General features: G+C 40.2%; 4 protein-coding genes across 4 annotated transcripts in view; 2 read left to right on the forward strand and 2 right to left on the reverse strand.

Annotated features, from left to right (window-relative positions):
• LOC145456866 (uncharacterized) overlaps positions 1-18,691 on the reverse strand; it is a 215,922-nt gene that overhangs the window by 159,802 nt on the left and 37,429 nt on the right. The window lies entirely within an intron of this gene.
• Positions 513-8,084, forward strand: LOC145457362 (protein VAC14 homolog). Its single transcript, XM_080335559.1, has 17 exons — positions 513-705; positions 813-966; positions 1,480-1,647; positions 1,720-1,782; positions 2,169-2,386; positions 2,846-2,952; positions 3,017-3,160; positions 4,455-4,548; positions 4,617-4,737; positions 5,168-5,233; positions 6,094-6,160; positions 6,226-6,352; positions 6,767-6,941; positions 7,000-7,118; positions 7,410-7,489; positions 7,561-7,714; positions 7,836-8,084. Exons 1-17 carry the CDS (start codon positions 608-610, stop codon positions 7,993-7,995), a joined length of 2,115 nt encoding a protein of 704 aa, XP_080191685.1. The 5' UTR covers positions 513-607; the 3' UTR covers positions 7,996-8,084.
• LOC145456861 (uncharacterized) lies at positions 11,237-14,170 on the forward strand. The gene is made up of 2 exons (XM_080334996.1): positions 11,237-11,432; positions 11,641-14,170. The coding sequence occupies exon 2, from the start codon at positions 12,191-12,193 to the stop codon at positions 13,997-13,999; it is 1,809 nt and encodes a 602-aa protein (XP_080191122.1). The 5' UTR covers positions 11,237-11,432; positions 11,641-12,190; the 3' UTR covers positions 14,000-14,170.
• LOC145456858 (inter-alpha-trypsin inhibitor heavy chain H5-like) overlaps positions 17,212-18,691 on the reverse strand; it is a 41,677-nt gene continuing 40,197 nt past the window's right edge. Inside the window, exons 28-29 of the mRNA XM_080334994.1 lie at positions 17,852-18,063; positions 17,212-17,481 (exon numbers count right to left, since the gene is read on the reverse strand). Coding sequence (XP_080191120.1) covers positions 17,310-17,481; positions 17,852-18,063 — 384 coding nt within the window. The 3' untranslated portion in view covers positions 17,212-17,309. The remainder of the gene's footprint in view (positions 17,482-17,851; positions 18,064-18,691) is intronic.

Consider the following 18,691-nt stretch of genomic DNA (forward strand, 5'->3'; position numbering starts at 1 on the left):
ATCGCAGACATACACGGAGCCGTTTAATATGTGTAGATCTAGGAAGACTTGTGGATGTCGTTTCGAGTTTCGACACTTTCCTATCTTTTTATTGCATCGCAATTTTGTGATGTATTGAACTGATAAAAATTGTTAAAAACTGAATAGAACTACGAATGTTGGCATTAATTTCTTTTTAGAAGTTCGGTTTAAAGAAAATTGGCTTTTTCAATAGTTTATGATCCACCATTTTGAAAAGCACATTTCAACATTTGCCATGTTATTTGACCTGTACGGAATCGGTATCCTGTGCTCACACTACGTTTTATTATTTTTTATTAAATTATTTACACTTGGAGAATCATCGCTGCTCACCTGCCATAGGCAAAACGTACCGTAGACTACCGAGATTCGAGTAGGCTGTAGGGTTATTTGATATGTGTAGAATGACAGCTAGAACGACAAATTAAAAATACAAAAAAACAAATCATTCACTTCTCTATGCGAAGAAACACTGATGATGCTTTATACAAAATTTAGATGCACTATTTAATCAATTAATTTAGTCTTTTGAAGCATAGATCTATGTAAAATACCATAGTTTCGGTCTTCTGAATGATTTCAACGTATGGCAGAACCAAACCAACTGGTCTCCCCTGCGGTATTACGACTTCTTCAGGACAAGCTATACGAAAAACGGAAAGTTGCTGCATTAGAAATTGAAAAGTGAGTTTTTTTCAGGCTATAGATATTTCGACAGTAGCCTATTATCTATCATGTACTTTACAAAGATTCCAATGGCGATAACTTCACTGCAATACTTTGTATTTCAGATTGATTCGTTTGCTAGCCTCTGGAAAACGTACCGATGACATAAGGAGCGTCATCCACCAGTTGCATAAAGATTTCTCATCGTCACACAATCCAAATAGTAGAAAGGGCGGTCTGATTGGCCTTGCTGCTTGCGCGATTGCTTTAGGAAGTCAGGTAAGCCATGTTCAATCTCCATACATGACCCATTCTTACCTTTCTCTGTTAGCAATTAAACTGGCTTTGACCAGTTTAAACGATAGCCTATTGAGTTTAATGAAATAGAAAATCACTAAGCATATGGGTTGTGTTGCCTCTGCGGCTGTTGAGAGAATGTTACGACACAGGAGAGTGGAGACAAATCGACGTTCCGAATCCTAAATGCAATTGCATGCAGATCTAGTAATGCAAAATCATTAGACTTAGGTTTATGTCTCGTATTGTGTTATGCATTCAGATTTCGCAGACTAAAGTACCGTACATTGTTGTCTACTTATGACGCCCAAATCTATTACACTGGATTTTTACCTTGATTGAAACGGTATATTTTTCTGCTTAGCATTTTGCTATTTGAGAATCTTAGAATCTTACCACACAACTTGTAATTCGTAACAGTGTTATCGAACTTTGGCTGTTCTTATTTCAAAATGTTCCAACTCGGATCGATTGGTAATATTTATATTATTTCAGGATGTTACTCCTCATTTGGAAGGACTCATCAACCCCGTGTTGGTGTGCTCTGTTGACCAGGACAGCAGAATCCGATATTTTGCTTGCGAATCCCTCTACAACATTGTGAAGGTTGCACGGTCGGACACAATGCCATATTTCAATAAGTTGTTTGATGCATTGACCAAGGTGAGTTGACTGATATTTTTTAAAATTTATTTTGTGAATGCGCAACATAATATGCATTCATCGTATGTTCAGTTGACTGCTGATCCTGACCCCAATGTTCGTAATGGCTCGGATTTGCTGGATCGTTTGTTGAAGGTAATCTTTTGTTCTGTTATACGGCATCATGAATCAGGAAATTGAGGTATTGATCCTGTGGCCTGTGCGCATTGTGTATTGTGTGCTCCTCGATTTTCACATTGCGATATATTGCTCATTTCCTAATGATCAGCACTGGATGAGCTGTAACACATGCTGTATTTTTTCCTTTGCATTGTACTGTACAAGTCATATTTCCAATTGACATTCTAATTACATATGAATACAGCTGGTTTTATAATAACAAGATCATAAATGCTCCTACAGTATCTCCTGTTTCAACGTGATAAGTCAAGTAGGGCCATATATTTTTGATTCGATTTTACAATTTTTCCTTAATTTTAGGCATGTGTTGATATGATTACCGTAATAGTTGAATTTTCCAGGACATTGTGTCGGAGTACCCAAAATTTGACATTTCCAATTGCATGGTGCTACTTTGCGATCGAATCTACACGAAAAACCAATTCACTCGTCGGTTTCTAATGCAGTGGTTGATTTTTCTGGATTCCGTGCCCGAGATTAATATCCTGACGTATTTGCCTAAATTTCTCGATGCTCTCTTCGAAATTCTTGGGGATCCAAGCCATGAAATTAGACAAAAGTAAGTACTACGTAAGCTTGATTGATAGGCCTATTTAACAAAATAATATTGGTGATGGGAAATGATTTTTGACAATTGATTTATAGAGTATATTTGTTTCTTCATTTTATTGTGAAAATATTGAATGTTATTCCGTGATAAAATATGTTGCAGTCCTACAATACTTCCATATATTGCGATTCGGATCAAGTAGATATAAAATCTTACATGTCATTTTACTGTTGGAATCTTTATAAATTTTTTTTCGTCAACAAGTTGATCCCAAATCAGTTCCAATAATAAATATATAATCAATGCCTTTCTTCATTACACTATCAGAACTTTACTAGATGGTCAGTTTCTTAGCCAAGACCCGATTAGTTACTTTATTAAAGTTACTCGGTTATATTATGCGCCAATTAGCTACCATACTATATATGACGCTTGAACATTGGTTGCTAATATCAAATTTTTGCGCAGGTGTGAAGCTACCCTCGATCAAATTCTGAATAATATCCATAGCGAACCAGAAACTGTGAGATTTAATGAGATGGTCAATATACTGATATGCCACTGTCAATCTGCAGGTACGTCAGCTATTTCCATCGTGTGTTATTTCTTTACTCTTCATTTGTCCCCCAATCAATTTAGACGACTTTATCAAGGTGAAAGCAATGTTGTGGATGCAGGAATTTATCAAACTAGCCGGACCGGTTGTGTTGCGATATTCCTCCGGTATACTTGCTGCGATATTGCCCACTCTGTCATATGAAGATATGATGCATAAAGATATCCTTTTCATAAATCTTACCGCTAAACAGTATTGACCTTATTCTGCATGCATGTGATAAATTGGGCAAGTTTTTGCAACTTTTGCAACTTTATTTTACAGCTTCCGACAGCTTCCTAGATACTCAGAATCTATGTACTTTGATGTTTTAGGCTTTTTAGAGGAATTTTATAGTGCAACTTTTCTCTATTTTTCATACCAGTTTTTACTGCAACTTTAATCAAATATTGTGTAAAAATGTAAACAAGTTATGTAAAAAACATGCTATAAAATATAAACTATTTCTAGTATGGTTCTATTCTCTTTGATTTTCATAACAAAGAGCTATATGATGGGTTTGCATCTCACTGTGTTATCTATGACACAGTGGCTTGCAAGCAAGAAGTGCAACTACCCCTGCCAAGCACAACCGTGTCTGAACGATATGTAAATAGATCGCTTTATTAATTCTGTCGTTTAAATTCCAGATATATTCCCATTTCACGAATGCTCAGGCCGAGACCGCCGAAAATTATATTTTCACTGGGTTGCCTTATTCAGGCAATTATTTATTGTGTTAAAGTAGCCAAGAGCGAGTTTTTCTGAGACGCCTTGGGTCAAGTTTGCAGACTATTGGAGCTTAGGGGTGTGTTATTTAACTTGTTTTAGGGCGAGGGGTTATTACAATGCAGTTTGGAGAAAATTATTCCTGCATTGCATACTTCTCTTGCTGTGTACCGGAAAAAAATATAATTTTTGGCGGTCTCGCCAGAATATCCGTGAAATGGCAAAGTAACAAATTTGAGAGCTCTGCAGGAACTAGGTAATAATACAACGTAACCTTTTGAGTCTCTCATACCCTACTCATTCAACGAAAATTATAAATGCAACATTTACTGCAACTTTTGTCAAAATTAAGTGCAACTTTCTCGCGATTTTAGTGCTACAAAAACTTGCCCTAGTGATAATCTATTGTGGACTGCTCTAAATGTCGACCAATCGTTGGCTTGCTAAATGTTGTTGCCTGAATTATTGAAATTTTGACACATATGTGTGATGGAATCATTTTAGTAATCAAAACAGGCATCAGTCCATATTTTTGTGAGCCTTCACAAACTATATTTAACCATGCATTAATATGTTTGTTACAGTTTGAGATTAAGAATCCATGTATTGCATTCATAACTATCCTTGTACTTATGAAATCTGTGTTACGCGTGGTTGGGTGTCATATTATCTACAGTAGTAGGAATATTGTATGGATTTGTTTTAGTTAGATTTTGCTGAATCAATTTATCCTTAGCATAAGAACACATTGCTATGAAGCAGCAAAGTCTGCTAACGTCAGTTTCACCAAGCTTGTTGACAATTCATATGATATTATCGGATCGAGGAGTACCGAAGAGCAAGAAAGGTAATATTATCCCTATTAATTATTCATCACAGGTAATGCTATTTAACGCAGGATATTTTGCCTTGCAGCGCTCTACCCGTCGGCAACGTAATCCAGGTGCTGAAAACTCATTTACAACACCGATCCACCTCAACGAAAATAGCTGTTATCCGGTGGATTACGCATATGCTGCTTCGAATTCCGCACCGGGTATATCTATTTTCTCACATCCTGTTATAAGCATTAATTTCTTAACTACGGTGCTGTGTTGGTATGTATCTGATTATCACAGTGCATTGCACTGTAGAGCAGTGGTTCTCAAACTGGGGGGGGGGGGGGCGCGAAGCCGCAGTTAATCGAAAAAGTTTTTGTGCCGCGCGCAATTTACCTCCAGCTCATGGCTCGTACTCTGTCTATTGTCAAAATTTCATATACAAGAATTCTCTCATTAATAGCCATAACCTTCAGTGCCATCAAACCGTCCGTTGGGATTTCTGGCATTCTGATTCTCTCTTTAATATTTTGTCAAAAAGGGGGCGTGTCTGAAAAAGTTTTAGAACCTCTGCCGTAGAGTAAACACTAAATTATTACAATATCATTATGTTAATTGTACTTGCAATCGAGTTCTTCTTTATTCCAGACTTTTTTCTACATCGATGAAATTTTCGAACATCTCATGAATACACTTACTGACAATTCGGACAAGGTATGTGTCGTATTCGGAGGATTTTGACCTGAAAAATCTAAATTTTGACATTTTTTGACCCTAAAAATCTTAATATTGGCCAAATTTGACCTAACGTATGCAAATAAGGTGTTTTCCCACAAAATCCAACAATTGTACTACTTATCTTAATTTCTGGTTGGGACTGTCTGTCCTTACAAAGTAGTTTGACCTGAAAAAAACTTTTTTGCATCAAAAACTGACAAATTTTTACATGAAAAAACTTCATTTTAACGAAATCTGGTCCTATGAAGAATTCCAGTAGTTACATTACGCAATGTGTTAAAAATAATTGAACTTTTTTGTAGTAAAACGAAGAATACTTTCCTACATTCTCGGGTAGAAAGAGTGTGTTCTTACCAAGTAGCTTGCTAAGAATGAAGAAAGAATATTCAACAGCAGCAGTTGTTGGCTGACAACACTGAAGTTGTACGTAAACTGCCGGTGACAAACCATGTTGCTTGATTCTGGCAATGGTGTCTACATCACCATTTTTCATCATGCACTTCATGATATAAGAACAATGCAATGCCCACGCAGTCTTGCTTCAGTTGGGATATTGCGGTACGTTGAGCATAACACCATGTTAACCTATTTGTTTCATTTGAATGTTTATGATTCACAATGAGCAGACAATGGACCGTCTACAACGGTAGGCCTATAATGTAGGCTACAAGCTGTAAAATGTCGAATGATAAGTTCTCCGACAGTGCAAAATCTACAACACAAACGAAATGCAGCTTGCAGTGCTACAATTTTGACCTAATTTTCACTATTTTTGACGTGTAAAAAAATCGCCCTAATGATAACGTATAATTTCACCAAGTTGAATTAATTTCCAGGTAGTGCTTTTGGCGCTTGAATGCTTGGCGGAATTGGCTTCTTCTTCAGGTGGTGCTGCTTTATCAAGTAAGGTTGAGTGGAGTCATTCCACCGATTTGTCTTTTGGCTCGAATACCACAACACGATTCTAGGTTCTCCGTGCAATATGACGTCATCACTGGTCCTCAATGTGTACTTCAAAAAGATGATGGTTTATTTACTTAATATGTTCAAAGACGACAATCAGTTTATGGAAAACCGCTGTTCCTTCATCGTGAGGTATGTCTACTTGATTACTTATGAAATCGTATCAGTGTGGTTTTGACAATCGATAAATTTCAAGTGCACCTTGTTTTTTTTTATGTTCGAGTGGGCCAGATTTATATTAGTGATGTCTCCAATGTTAGCATATATATTGGCAATGTCTTTATGTCACCTCTCATATTCTATGGTTGCTTGGAATATGTTTTGAAAAGCGCTACCTCTCTTGTAACTGACTAAAAATCTCAGGCATCTCTTCTATTTCTACTTGAGTATCAACAATGACTAGTTTTACCGACTCTGAATGCGCTCAACATTACCAGTGCATTTTCGAACTTTTGAAGTACATTATATGGTATTTTGTTGTAGAAACCCAGATTGTCTTGAGATGGGAGACAAGTAAAATCGGCTGTTATCTCCTATTTATTGCAGACGACTGTGCTTGCTCCTTAATGCGGAAAATATTTATCGGATTTTTTCTGAAATCCTGCTTGAGGAAGACGACTGTAAGTTTGCTTCGAGGATTGTGCAATTGTTCAATTTGATTTTGATGACTTCACGGGAGCTTTTCGAATTGAGGAGTCAGCTACAGAAGGCTGAATCAAAGGTTGGGTTCGGTTTCTGTCTCAATTGCTCGTTCTGGTCATTACACTTGTTCTTTTTAGGAAGCGTCGTTGATGTTTTGTGTTTTGTACAAAAGTTGGTGCCATAATCCTGTTGCCACCGTGTCATTGTGCCTACTGTCTCAGAACTATAAGCACACTTATGATCTGCTTTTGAGATTGTATCCTTTTCAAGAGTTTACTATTGTGATGACAATATTCTTTACCGTACATAATTACTATTGGAAATTCAGCCTTCATTGTGTCGTATCGTCCTCGGTAATAGTTTTATAATCTCTCTCCGTGAACCTTCACCATGCATTTCGTTACTCGCGCAAAAATGTATCTGTATGTTTTCATAGGTTATTCATTCTGTAATTACTGAAGTGTTATAAAATCTCTAAGTGGTTTAGGTTTATTCATGTATATTTAACAAAATCCTCTCAACAAGCATCCTTAGCCCGCTATCACAGTGCTGACATTGAGATAACAGTGGATTTCCTGACAGAAATTGACAAGCTAATTCAATTGTTAGAATCTCCAATCTTTACGTGTGAGTATTGTGTTTGTGATAGGACTGTGATGGACCGGTTGAATTATCTCGTGTGTTTTTGATCTGTTAAGACTTGAGGTTGCAGTTGCTCAAAGTCGATTCTAATGAACATCTCATCAAGTGCATGTATGCGCTTCTGATGCTGCTTCCACAGAGTAGGTCGTTTGAAGTGCTGAAAAACAGATTGGCTTGTCTCCCTGTGACTCAACTTTCTGCAGTAAAGCAGTGAGTATGCTTGACTAGTAACTGCTATCAATATTTCAGATTTGAATATATTTTAGGCATTAAGATATGGCGATTGTATTATGCCTATGGGGTTTTTCTGCAATGTATTTTTCTTGTTCAGGACAAATAGATCATCGGGTAATCAAACGTCAGAGGTTGATTTTTCGGAGCTATTGGACCATTTTGTCTCGATTCAGGAGGGGCATGCTGGCTACAAACAACACAAAGCGCTCCAGGCTGCCAAGGAGAATGTACAAGATTCTGCTTTCTCAATATCCTAGGATTTTCCATTGCAATAATCTTCATGTTTACGATTATATAATATGTATAACGTATACTGCATATATATATATGTCTCTTTGGATCTTAAGTTTTCGTTGTTGTCCCTTACGGAAAGCCAAGTGAGAGCGGATTGGGGAATGTCGCTCGTTATTATAATGCTGTAGTGGGGCATGACCAGAGGTGGTCAGTAACGAAGTACTTCAACTTTTTCGAAGTACTCAGGCAGGTTTCCTCTATTTCTGGTACTTACTCAAGTAGATCTGATGTTTGCTACTTCTTATTCGTAATATTTTGTGATCTACTTCATTACTTTTCGCTATTTTCAGTTTGTCAAGTAGAAGTAGTTCAATCTTCCGATCAGGAAGATAGCCTGAGAAATTTCGGGGCTGTTTTCACGGAGTATCAACATTCAATATTCACAAAAGTTGAGTAAAGCCCGGAATTTTCGTCTCGCTTTGCGCACAGTGGATACCGAGTGACCAGTTTGATTTCACGAAAGTATCGATGAATACAATTTAGGTCGCGGGTTGGCGTGGTTCCGTTTAGACCACATTGTCGCCCATATGAAATATTTCATCACGGTATATATGGCTCATCATAACGTTTGAAACTGGTGTTTCGCAATCTAGCATTTACTTGTCATATCTTAATCTATCATGTCCATGGCGTGTCCTAATCTGGAAACATGGACTCTGACTTTTTTTTTAGTTTTAGAGCTGTTTTAGCACACCACTTTTGGAACTTTCTGGACTAAAAGCATGAAATACATGCTCCACTTTTAGAAGTAGTATTTATATTTCACTTTTAATTCCCAGTATCATATACTTTGAGTTATAATTAATATCAGTTATTTTGTCTGGATAACATACATGTTGAAGTATAAAAACAATGTAGTAATGCCTTTAATTTCCGAAAATAAAGCTACACAATATGACATTTTTACGGTCCACCATATTTTTTATTACCGTTTACTAATCGCGTAAAGTGTTTAAACCGTATCCCATACAACTTCTCAGTATTGCTCTTCGACTAAACTACGGGCCTTATAATATGGGGGATGGCGCCGTACCATGCTATTTTCTAAAACGTGCTATTCCAGAAAACAGAGGATTAGTATCGCATTTCCATATCAATACCATCATGATGTTGATGAATGCTTTTGCTATCGAAAATTGGATACCTGTTGGTATGCATCAATATGAATCAAGCTCGTCACCTTTCGCATAGCTCAATTTGTACCTTTTTACAATCCATGTGTACGAATTAGGATCGTTTTCACAACTACTTACTTACTTGAGTATTTTTGAAGTCAGTCAATTCTACTTCAAGTAGTTTTAGGTTGCTTATGGAAGAAGTACTTCTACTCGTACTTGAGTAGATTTTTTCGTCGCTACTTCTACTTGAGTAGCTTTCTTGAGTACTTTGACCACCTCTGGCCATGACTTCCATCCCTAAGCAATGTCATCTGCTGCGTTGGTGATTACAATGCTACTATCCTCACCTCGTGCAGCGGTCCGAGGCACGCACCTTGCACAGTACACGTAGATTGTACATAGGTACAGTTGCAGCAGTCGACGACGATCAGTTGAAGACTTGAAATATTACTAGAATATTTCGGTTAACGGGTCAGTCAACATTTAAGAAACGTGAGGAAATTTTGCGAAGGGACTCCAGTCAAGGCTTTTGAGGTGGGCGGTCGCCCGGGTCCCCCTGGTCGAAGGGCCCCCTCTTTGGTTTTCGTGCTTTTTTTCAAGGGCTGTAGCAAATAGACGTGGAAATCCTTGTACCAATCAAGAAGATGATTCCGTTCAGATTACTTAATCATAGAATCTCCGCATTTGCATTAAAGTCCCATATCACGACAATCATGAAGTATCTGTATGCCCGTTAAGTTGGTAGGCGAAAGAGGGGTCTGGGGGCGATTGCATACTTATAGGGGGCCCCCGGAAGTCCAGCCCCACCCCATATTGTAGGGCCACCACTGAATGCCGCCTACACTGCTAGAGATTATAAAAATATAGACCAGTTGAGGATGAGTCAATACTCATTTATGTAGGGTTACCATATTTTGGAAATCTAAAAAGACGAAAAATTTTCAGAGTTGTCATAGCGGGGGAAAATCCTGACAAACTGGTAAATTTTCACCACTTCGTGGTCGGTTGACTAAGGTCAACTTTCCGGCTGAACTCCCGAAATAGAGTTTTTCTTCCACATTATCCGTTGGTTGACTAAAAGACTGGTCAGCTTTTCGGCTCAGCTCACGATATATAGCCGCCGGGGCGTTACTTCAGTTCTGATTTACTGTATCTCAGTCAGAATTTGCCCTATATTTAACCAAAGTTCTCAAAAAAGAGGACATTTTGACATTCTCCGAGGACAAATCCTCTCAAAAGAGGACGTATAAGAACCCTACAGCTACATATATGCAGCAAATGAGACAGCAGGAATTCAATTCAATTTTTTTGCTAAAAGTTTATCTTTTCAATACACCATAAGACTGTGATACAATGGAAGATAGGAATGTGTCGAAACGACTTTGAGTAGTCTTCGAAATCAAACACCCACCTGGCCTAGTCAATGTAAAAAAGGAGACATGCACAGTGCACACTGAATGAAATGGAAAAGAAGCTAATGTAAACGGACAGGGGACAAAAAGTGGCATGTGTCGGAAACTGGTATTCATTCAGTAGAAATTGTTTGTATTTCGACTTGAATGCCGACAACTGGACAGTGGACATGCTCGGTGACGGCCAGGGATATCTAGAACTCCGGAGTTCTAGATATCCCTGGGTGACGGCGAGCATTCCGTTTATTTGTGATTTATAGCAGAATCGACGATGTATAGACTAAGGATAATTCGTTATACGGGATGACTTCAAAATGAAGATTTACCGAATAAACACTTCACTCAGTGGCGCCATCGCGATTATGTCCTATGATGAATAATATGTTGTTGCACCAATTTTCCGTTTAGAAATTTAACCCCGCCATCATGCTGTTCGCTTTTGACCTCGAGGGTGGATGATGCTCGGCGATTTTACGTTTCATAATTAGTTTTTGTAGAATCTCGGCTTTTGAGAGACAGCTTGATGCAATACATCCAAAGCATGCGAATGTGTTAAGACTACTCGAGGATCCTTAGTGTGTAATAATTAATTGCGTTTTGAAAGAAGAATGTATAGTGGAGTTTGGCGCGGTATATTTGTATCCACTTGATGAAACCGGGTGATTACGTTATACGTCCATGTATTTCTTGCGTTGCAGACTTGTTTAAACGTCGGGCTCTCTAGCGTTGTATATATTATAGCACTTTTCGAACGAGCACCGTAAATGCATCTCGCGTCCGTGACTGGGATTACTGTCTTACCGACGTGGACTTCTTTTTCACTGATCCGGATTTGTGGTTTGATTATCATTCGCGCCAGGACCGTGTTCGGTTTGTTACTTGGCTATAGTGCAAGTCCATGGAGTTGATAATATTTTATTACTAAGCTGCATAAATAATAGTGCATGTGGTTTGGCTGGTAAAGTATGATATTAAGATATTAATGGAATGCTTGGCTTGCATATTCATCCAATCATCCTGAGGATTGCTGCTTTAAATTAGTAATTTCAAATATCTAAAGTCTGCTTCAACTTTTCAGATAAAGATCTCCATGGTTGAATGGGAACTGCGGTGAAATATAGTTGATACCGCATTTCAAGTACCATCAGCAAACGATCTGCATGCATTTATCACATGTGGTAGATAAATATGCAGCAGATTACATTGAAAAAGTAGCATTTCGGTGTGGACTCTGTTCGCAATATTTCATATTTGCTACGATTCTCATAACTGCTGATTTGATTGTAAATTGAAGAAATGTAATTATCATTTAGTCAATTTGATCCAAAATCTTGATTTTTGGTATTTAACCAATTCAAAGCTAATAGTTGATGGTTTGAAGATAAATGTGGTCGTCGATGCGCGGATGTGCATCCCATGGACTAAAACAAAATCGTGCACAAATACATGCGTCCAACAATGGACTTAAATAATTCTATATTCCGGTGGACATTAACTTATACTCGCTCAGACGGCGCTTCAGGGACCATTTCGCTATTTATCACCGCCGTGCAACGCTGGCGAACATGTTTGAGGCTCCGCTCGGGACTTTTTTTATGTGAGCCTTCACGAAAAGACGCGGAGGCATAATGGGACAATCTTCCATTATTTCAGGACTCTTTATTTGTAACTTAAATCAAGCGATGCCTCAAACGCGCCGGAATAAACGCTCCACTGTGTCGCCTGTACCAGACGGTAAAAAGCGACGTACGAAAGACACTGTTGATGCTGATGAAGAAAGCGAACAAGTTCACGTTGAAGACACAGTCAACGGAGAGGAAATACCACAAGAGGATGGCATAGATGAGGAAGCAGGGATCGCAGATAATACAGAAAACCATGAAGACTTCAAAGACGATGAACTCCAACCAGATGCAGAAGAGATTGATGACGACGCTAATATTCTTGATGATAATGAAGACGACCAAAATAGCGAATGTGATGAAATCATTGATGAAGATGGATTCGACACAAGAAGTGAAGCGGGCTCTGACTCGGCTATTGAAGAAGGCAACGGTTACGAAGATGTATCTCCTCAAGACGATGCAACTTCGGATTCAAACGAAGCCAGGGATTCGCGAGGAATATCACCGATCGTGTTCGATCGGTCAGACACTTCAGACGAAGATATCTCTCCCCCGGGAGAGACGGAAGAAAAACCAAAAAAAGCAATCATCATTCCCCCTGCCGAAATACGCACGCAACGCCGCGACCGACACAGCAAGATGTTAAAATACCTGTTTAGAGACGCGAGGTTTTTTGTGATCAAAAGCAACAATCACGAGAATGTCTCCCTCGCAAAAGCGAAAGGAATATGGTCGACGCCGCCGATTAACGAAACGAAATTAAATCGAGCCTTCAAAGAATGCAGGAATGTGATCTTAGTGTTTTCGGTCAGAGAGAGCGGTGCTTTTCAAGGGTTCGCACGTCTCTCCACTGACGCTAGACACGATTACGGGCCGATACATTGGGTATTACCGCCTGGTCTATCCGCGAAAGCGTTAGGTGGGGTGTTCCGGATCGATTGGCTGTGCAGGCGCGAGCTGTCTTTTATGAAAACCGGTGACATCAGAAATCCGTTCAACGAAAACAAGCCAGTTAAAATCGGACGGGACGGCCAGGAGGTAGAACCTAACGCGGGGAAGATGTTATGCCTTGAATTTCCGCACGATGATGGCGTCGACTTGGAAGGCATTATCCACAAGGTACGGCGGCGTGAAAAAGAAAAAGGTGACGTCACGTACGAAGCTCCGCGTTACCCTGTCCCTGATAACGGTCCAAGAAGCAGGGCTGCTGCTAGAATGCGCGGCCCGCGCGGAGATCACCGCACTAGAGGAAGACCTACGAGGAGAGAGCAAGGTGGCTGGGACCCGCGTGGCAATCAAAGATTGAGAGGCGGGTATTTGCCGTACAGCCGTGGGCCGCAGCCTAGAATTGCGTCCGGTCCAAGAAGAAATTACAGATACGGTAACGATGCTAACGCTTCATCGCGTGGGTATCATTCTGGTGATTACTCTCAACCCCCACGAAGTACGTACAACAGTGCTTCGAATGCGTACCCTAGCTTGATGAGCTTTACGACTTCAGGGTACAGCGTGCCGCCTCCGTTGATGCAGGCGTCTACAAACAGAAGCCGTCACCAGCCTTCGGGTAGGCCATCGTCTGCTGTGTTTAAGTATTCGTCGCAAAGATCTGGGGCACAGCAAAGCCAGTATGGTGCTTCGGATACGTCACGGAAATATGATTCGAAAGCGCACGCCGCGGCCTGCGATGATTTCGTGAGGAGGGTGGCGTCTGGACGGAGCACATCGGGGCTTTCGTACAGCCGGCAGAGGTACTCGAGCTCATCGTCGAGATCTTCGGAGAGATCGCCGACGCGCCGCAGCAGCCGTCGTTGAGCTCCGTGTTTGCTAGTGTCGCGAATTTCTCTTGTCGCTATTTTCCGCACCGGCCGTGTTTGTAGTTTTGTACTGCCGATTGTGTTTTGGCGACCGTGGCCGGCGGTCGTCCGTTGTCGATTACGATGATCACGACATGAATCGACGTCTCAAAAACTGTGTTCTGCCAAAGCCGCGTGTTTTGCAGTCTCTTACCTTGTGTGACGGGATTTGAGCAGTCTTCTTGAGTAGATAGGGACGGATTGCTATAGAATTTGAGACGGTTGGCACTGTGCTGTGCTACCTGCTTCACTGATCATTGCAGGGTTGGACAAATAGAAAAGTTTCAGCTTTTCCAGATTAGATTAGAATTAGAATTATGGCTACTCAAGTTATTTGCAAATTGGGTTAGGATTGGAGTTACTGAATTCGCTGAAACCTGGTGAATTTGATCAAGGTCTGAGTTACTAAGAAATATGGCAATAACCGAGTTCAGTTCGTATGAGATCAGAGTTCATTCTTACCAGCATGCCAGTGTCTGCACATGCACAAGTGTACATTTTAACAGTACGGTAAGATTTGAAAATCAGATCAGAAAAACTGGGAGTTCTATCGAAGAAACCTTTCACAAATTTTATGACCGGCAATTCACCCCAATATTCTAATGAGTAGGGTTACCATATTTTGGAATCGGGAATCAGACTTACAATTGTGGAGTAAAAGGTCAGCTTTCCGGCTCAACTCCTGAAATACAGTTTTTCTTTCACACTCTAAAAAAAAGGGCGCCACTTTCGTTCGAACCACGTTTTTCATATTTAGTGTCATTTATGCCCATTTTCACTCGGATCTATCCCCTATCTTAGCTGTAAAGGAGGACATTTTCAAAAACCCGTAAAAAGAGGACAAATCCTCCTAAAGGAGTACGTATGGTAACCCTACCAATGAGACAACTAGAAATATCTGGTTGCACAAATGTACAAGTCTGATTGGAGGACTGGGATTTACAGGCTGTAGCGCTTTAGTCGGATTAAGATCTTTGGGCAAAACTTGGTATATGACTGGACTGCCTGTTGCTGAAGTTCCGGCGAGACGACGGGCGTGGTTGGCAAGGATTCGGGGCGCATAGAGCCGCACTGCTCTCCTAAGCAATCAACTTGGCTTCTTTTAGGTAGAGGTGATCAATAGTGGGGTGTTTCTGACGATTTCGGAAAACCGAAGTATATAAATTACTACTTCCACTGCTCCGTCAACAGTTATTGAAGCAACGGGGAGATAGCGTAGTCGTGAGGTCGGAGGATAGTCTCTGTCCCCCGTGTCGCGCAGTTCTTACGGCGACAAAAACGACCCGACAAAAAAAGGAAATAGCAAGAAATAGATTCTAAGACGACCGACAAGATAGATTGACATCGAATAAGACTGCGCGCTAGGTCGAGGTGGGTGCCAGTTTAAGAGACCCCAACTGGTCGTTCGGCATTCCCCTATCTGTTCATTATATTGCATTGAGTGTCTTGTATATCGCATTGTAGCCTACGTTACGTCCGTCTTGGGAAGATGAAAATATGATCTGACGATTATTGATTGAATACTATGTTACTTAGTTTAATCTCGTTCAATATCGCACAGTGGAAAGTAACAGCCGGGAAGGTTTAGGTATACATCACTTATGGTATGGTAGTGAAGTATTACCAGCGATAATATATATGCGTCTGTGACAATCGAAATGAACATCGTAACTTCGCTGAATAGATATTGTAGGTGCAGTGTTGCTTGGACCAACGGAAGCATCTGATGATCCTTGTGCCGACTGCACATCTGCTTTATCGAACTATATTTCAGACCGTTAGATATCTACCTCGACTTGTAGTTGCAGTTTTCGCATATCTTGGAATTCGATACTTGTAGGGGAGATGTGGTACCGATGGATCACTGGGACCGAAAATACTTGAAAAATTCTCCATGATAATTCCACGATTACACTCCGTAAATTTGTCTACAATTACATGCTGACAGAATCTTTCCTCACATGCAAAAAAATTCGACCTGCGTGAGTTATGGGGTCTGTGACGAATGATTTACGTTTTAGGGGGTGTAAAGTAAATTTGTATCGACATTTGCATTTTTCTATATCACCTTTCAGACTAACAAACCCGCCATAATTTTCGATGTGAAGTAGGCCTATAGGGCTTGTATCAAGCTATATAATGGCACATATTTTTTGAATCAATACCATCCTCGAGTGGACTACTTTCAAGTCAATTTCAATAGTTATGGTGTGGGGGACCTATGATACCATAGCCAAATCAAGCAAAATAGATGGACCAACTAAACACTTAACAACAGAAACTCGCCTAAATATATATAGGCCGTAACACATAGCCACCTACGGTGTTTTATCGTTATTACGAGGTATTTGAAAGTCAAAATGTCGATTTGTGGGTAATATGTATGTGACATTAATTTTGTAAGTTTAGTCGTAAATCAAAACATGATTTTTGGCCAACATTTGAGTTGATATAATCTATTATGTTCTTGAAGGTCGCGACGAATCATTCTTCATTCGCTTGCTTTAGCTTATATAGCTTATAGTACACAACAAAACAAGTTAACAAATTTGAGTTTTTGAGCATATGTCTCATAGGTCTCATGGTCGTGTGCCATTGGACCCACCGGGTGGGGGCCGATGACACGTTCGAGCAACAAATTTTAAACGTTCATAAATATTTTTTGAAAAGGCGTATATTCATGTAAATGTCCGCGATAGGTAGAGCTTGTATCGAAGTGTTGAGACAGCAAAAGATCCACTATTCTCGGCTGAAGATTTGAGGCCCAGAGATCAATTTGCAATTTTTGATCCATCGGTACCACATCTCCCTAATTGAGTAAAAAAAATTCAACAGCATTTGCTTTCCGCAACTTTTGTTACTTAGCCTACTTCACTTATTTCGACTTGGTTTTGAAATAGCTTATACCTGCTGAGTACCCATGGCAGTAGGCTTGCTGTTGCTGAGTACCACGTCACGGCAATACTTCTTAAAAACAGACAGGCAGGCATTGACAGATGGAGAGGCATAAGGCGCGCTTTCGGTGTTTGATTGAATGATTTCATTTTAAAAAAATCCTCTGTGCCCTTCATACTTTTTTGCGAACCTCGTCGGCTACGATCATGATTGCTACAAGCTATATCCTTTCCAAACCGACACTCCCGAGCTGCACTTGCAGCTGGGTAGCACTCATTTTAGTAACAACATGTATTCTTGAACGTTGCAATCACGACTCATTAAAAAATAAACACTGTAACCTACGGCGTGCTAACAACTCATATACAAATAAATCAACCCAAATAGAACTTCGGAGTATCAAATAAAGTGTGAATTTTAAAGGAAGATTTCGGTCTCTTCATCGCCTCCACTCCATTCTTGTGCAAGTACCAACACGTCGTTGATTCGTGTTCGTGGCTACCGGGAATCGGCATTGACCTTTCTACAACCGGTAGATTCTTCCCCCTGTTTATCAAGGATAATACGTTAATTACAGACAGTCGTGGTCCAGATCGAATAATACTTTTACCTTTTCGGGGTACTCACTACTGCACTACCCACCACAGTGGTTAAATTTTAGGACTACTATGTTGCAACATGAACTACTTTTTAGAGTAAAATTGTCGTAAGAACCGCGTGAAATAGCCCTGAATGACACAATGGATTTTTTTCGAAGATTGGACCGATTCGCAGTGTCATCAGCCATTAAACGGTGCCGTGAACAGATATTGACAACTGCCACTCGCTGAGCAACAGCTGATTCGGCCAACATAATTCCGTCAGTATTTTGTAGGCCTACTGTCAACTCGATACCTGTCTTTACTCAGTTGCTTACCTGGCATGTATCTGTGCCCTGCGTATCCCATCTTCTGCAACTGTTACGTTTCGCAGCATATTTTTCCCTGCGTGTTCGTGCCTTGAAATCAAATCCCTGAACTGACCCAGCACTCCGTCTGACCCACTACTGAGCGACCTCAGATCGCTGAATAAACTGAAGTCGAGATGGTCGCGTGAATAGACGGCACGACGGCGCCGATTAAGAGTCACCTAAATGAAGAATATTTGTTTTGTTTTCAACATTACTATTGCGATATCTTTATCCCGAGTAACGTGATCGATATAAGTAATGTACTAATTAGCGTAGGTCTATCGGCAAACGCAAGTATAATCTCATTTAAAGATAACATATCAGTCAATAGGTATTGTGAACCAGAATTCACATTACAGACACTTCTTTCAACCGTTGCTTTCGTTAAAATCAGGTAGATGGTATACAACCGCTGGTAGGCCTATGACGATCGCTCCGAAAGTTTGGACCGGTGGATCGTCGATGGTGCGTGTGGACTGTGCAGTGCAATGTGCATATTTTAAATCATAAGACGACATAAAACTGCTTTTTATTGTCGAGTTATTCGTCGAGAGTCAAGTTACGCCAGGGGATGTCAGTGGGCTACAGAGCTTGCATGGTATATAGTCAGACTTCCCATACCGTACTTATTACGAGATCTGTACTTGTGACCGGTAACGAGGACGTAACGAGGGCTTCAATTAGACCAGGCAAGTTTGAAGATTCAAAATAGGTCGTGATTAGGACTAGGAATTAGTGCGGAGCATGGACCGGAGCCGGATTGGATATCCGGCCGGATTTTATCAATTTTTGCCGTAGCCTGATCAG

The sequence above is a fragment of the Botryllus schlosseri genome, chromosome 15 (assembly GCF_051294905.1).
Source record: "Botryllus schlosseri isolate E-star chromosome 15, Bs_hap1, whole genome shotgun sequence".
Taxonomy (NCBI): Eukaryota; Metazoa; Chordata; class Ascidiacea; order Stolidobranchia; family Styelidae; genus Botryllus; species Botryllus schlosseri.

Coding starts and splice junctions, on each gene's coding strand:
- LOC145457362 (XM_080335559.1), top strand. CDS start 608: ATGGCAGAACCAAACCAACTGGTCTCCCCTGCGGTATTACGACTTCTT. Junction 706..812: donor GCTGCATTAGAAATTGAAAA/GTGAGTTTTTTT, acceptor TTTGTATTTCAG/ATTGATTCGTTTGCTAGCCT. Junction 2,953..3,016: donor ATGCCACTGTCAATCTGCAG/GTACGTCAGCTA, acceptor CAATCAATTTAG/ACGACTTTATCAAGGTGAAA.
- LOC145456861 (XM_080334996.1), top strand. CDS start 12,191: ATGGGACAATCTTCCATTATTTCAGGACTCTTTATTTGTAACTTAAAT.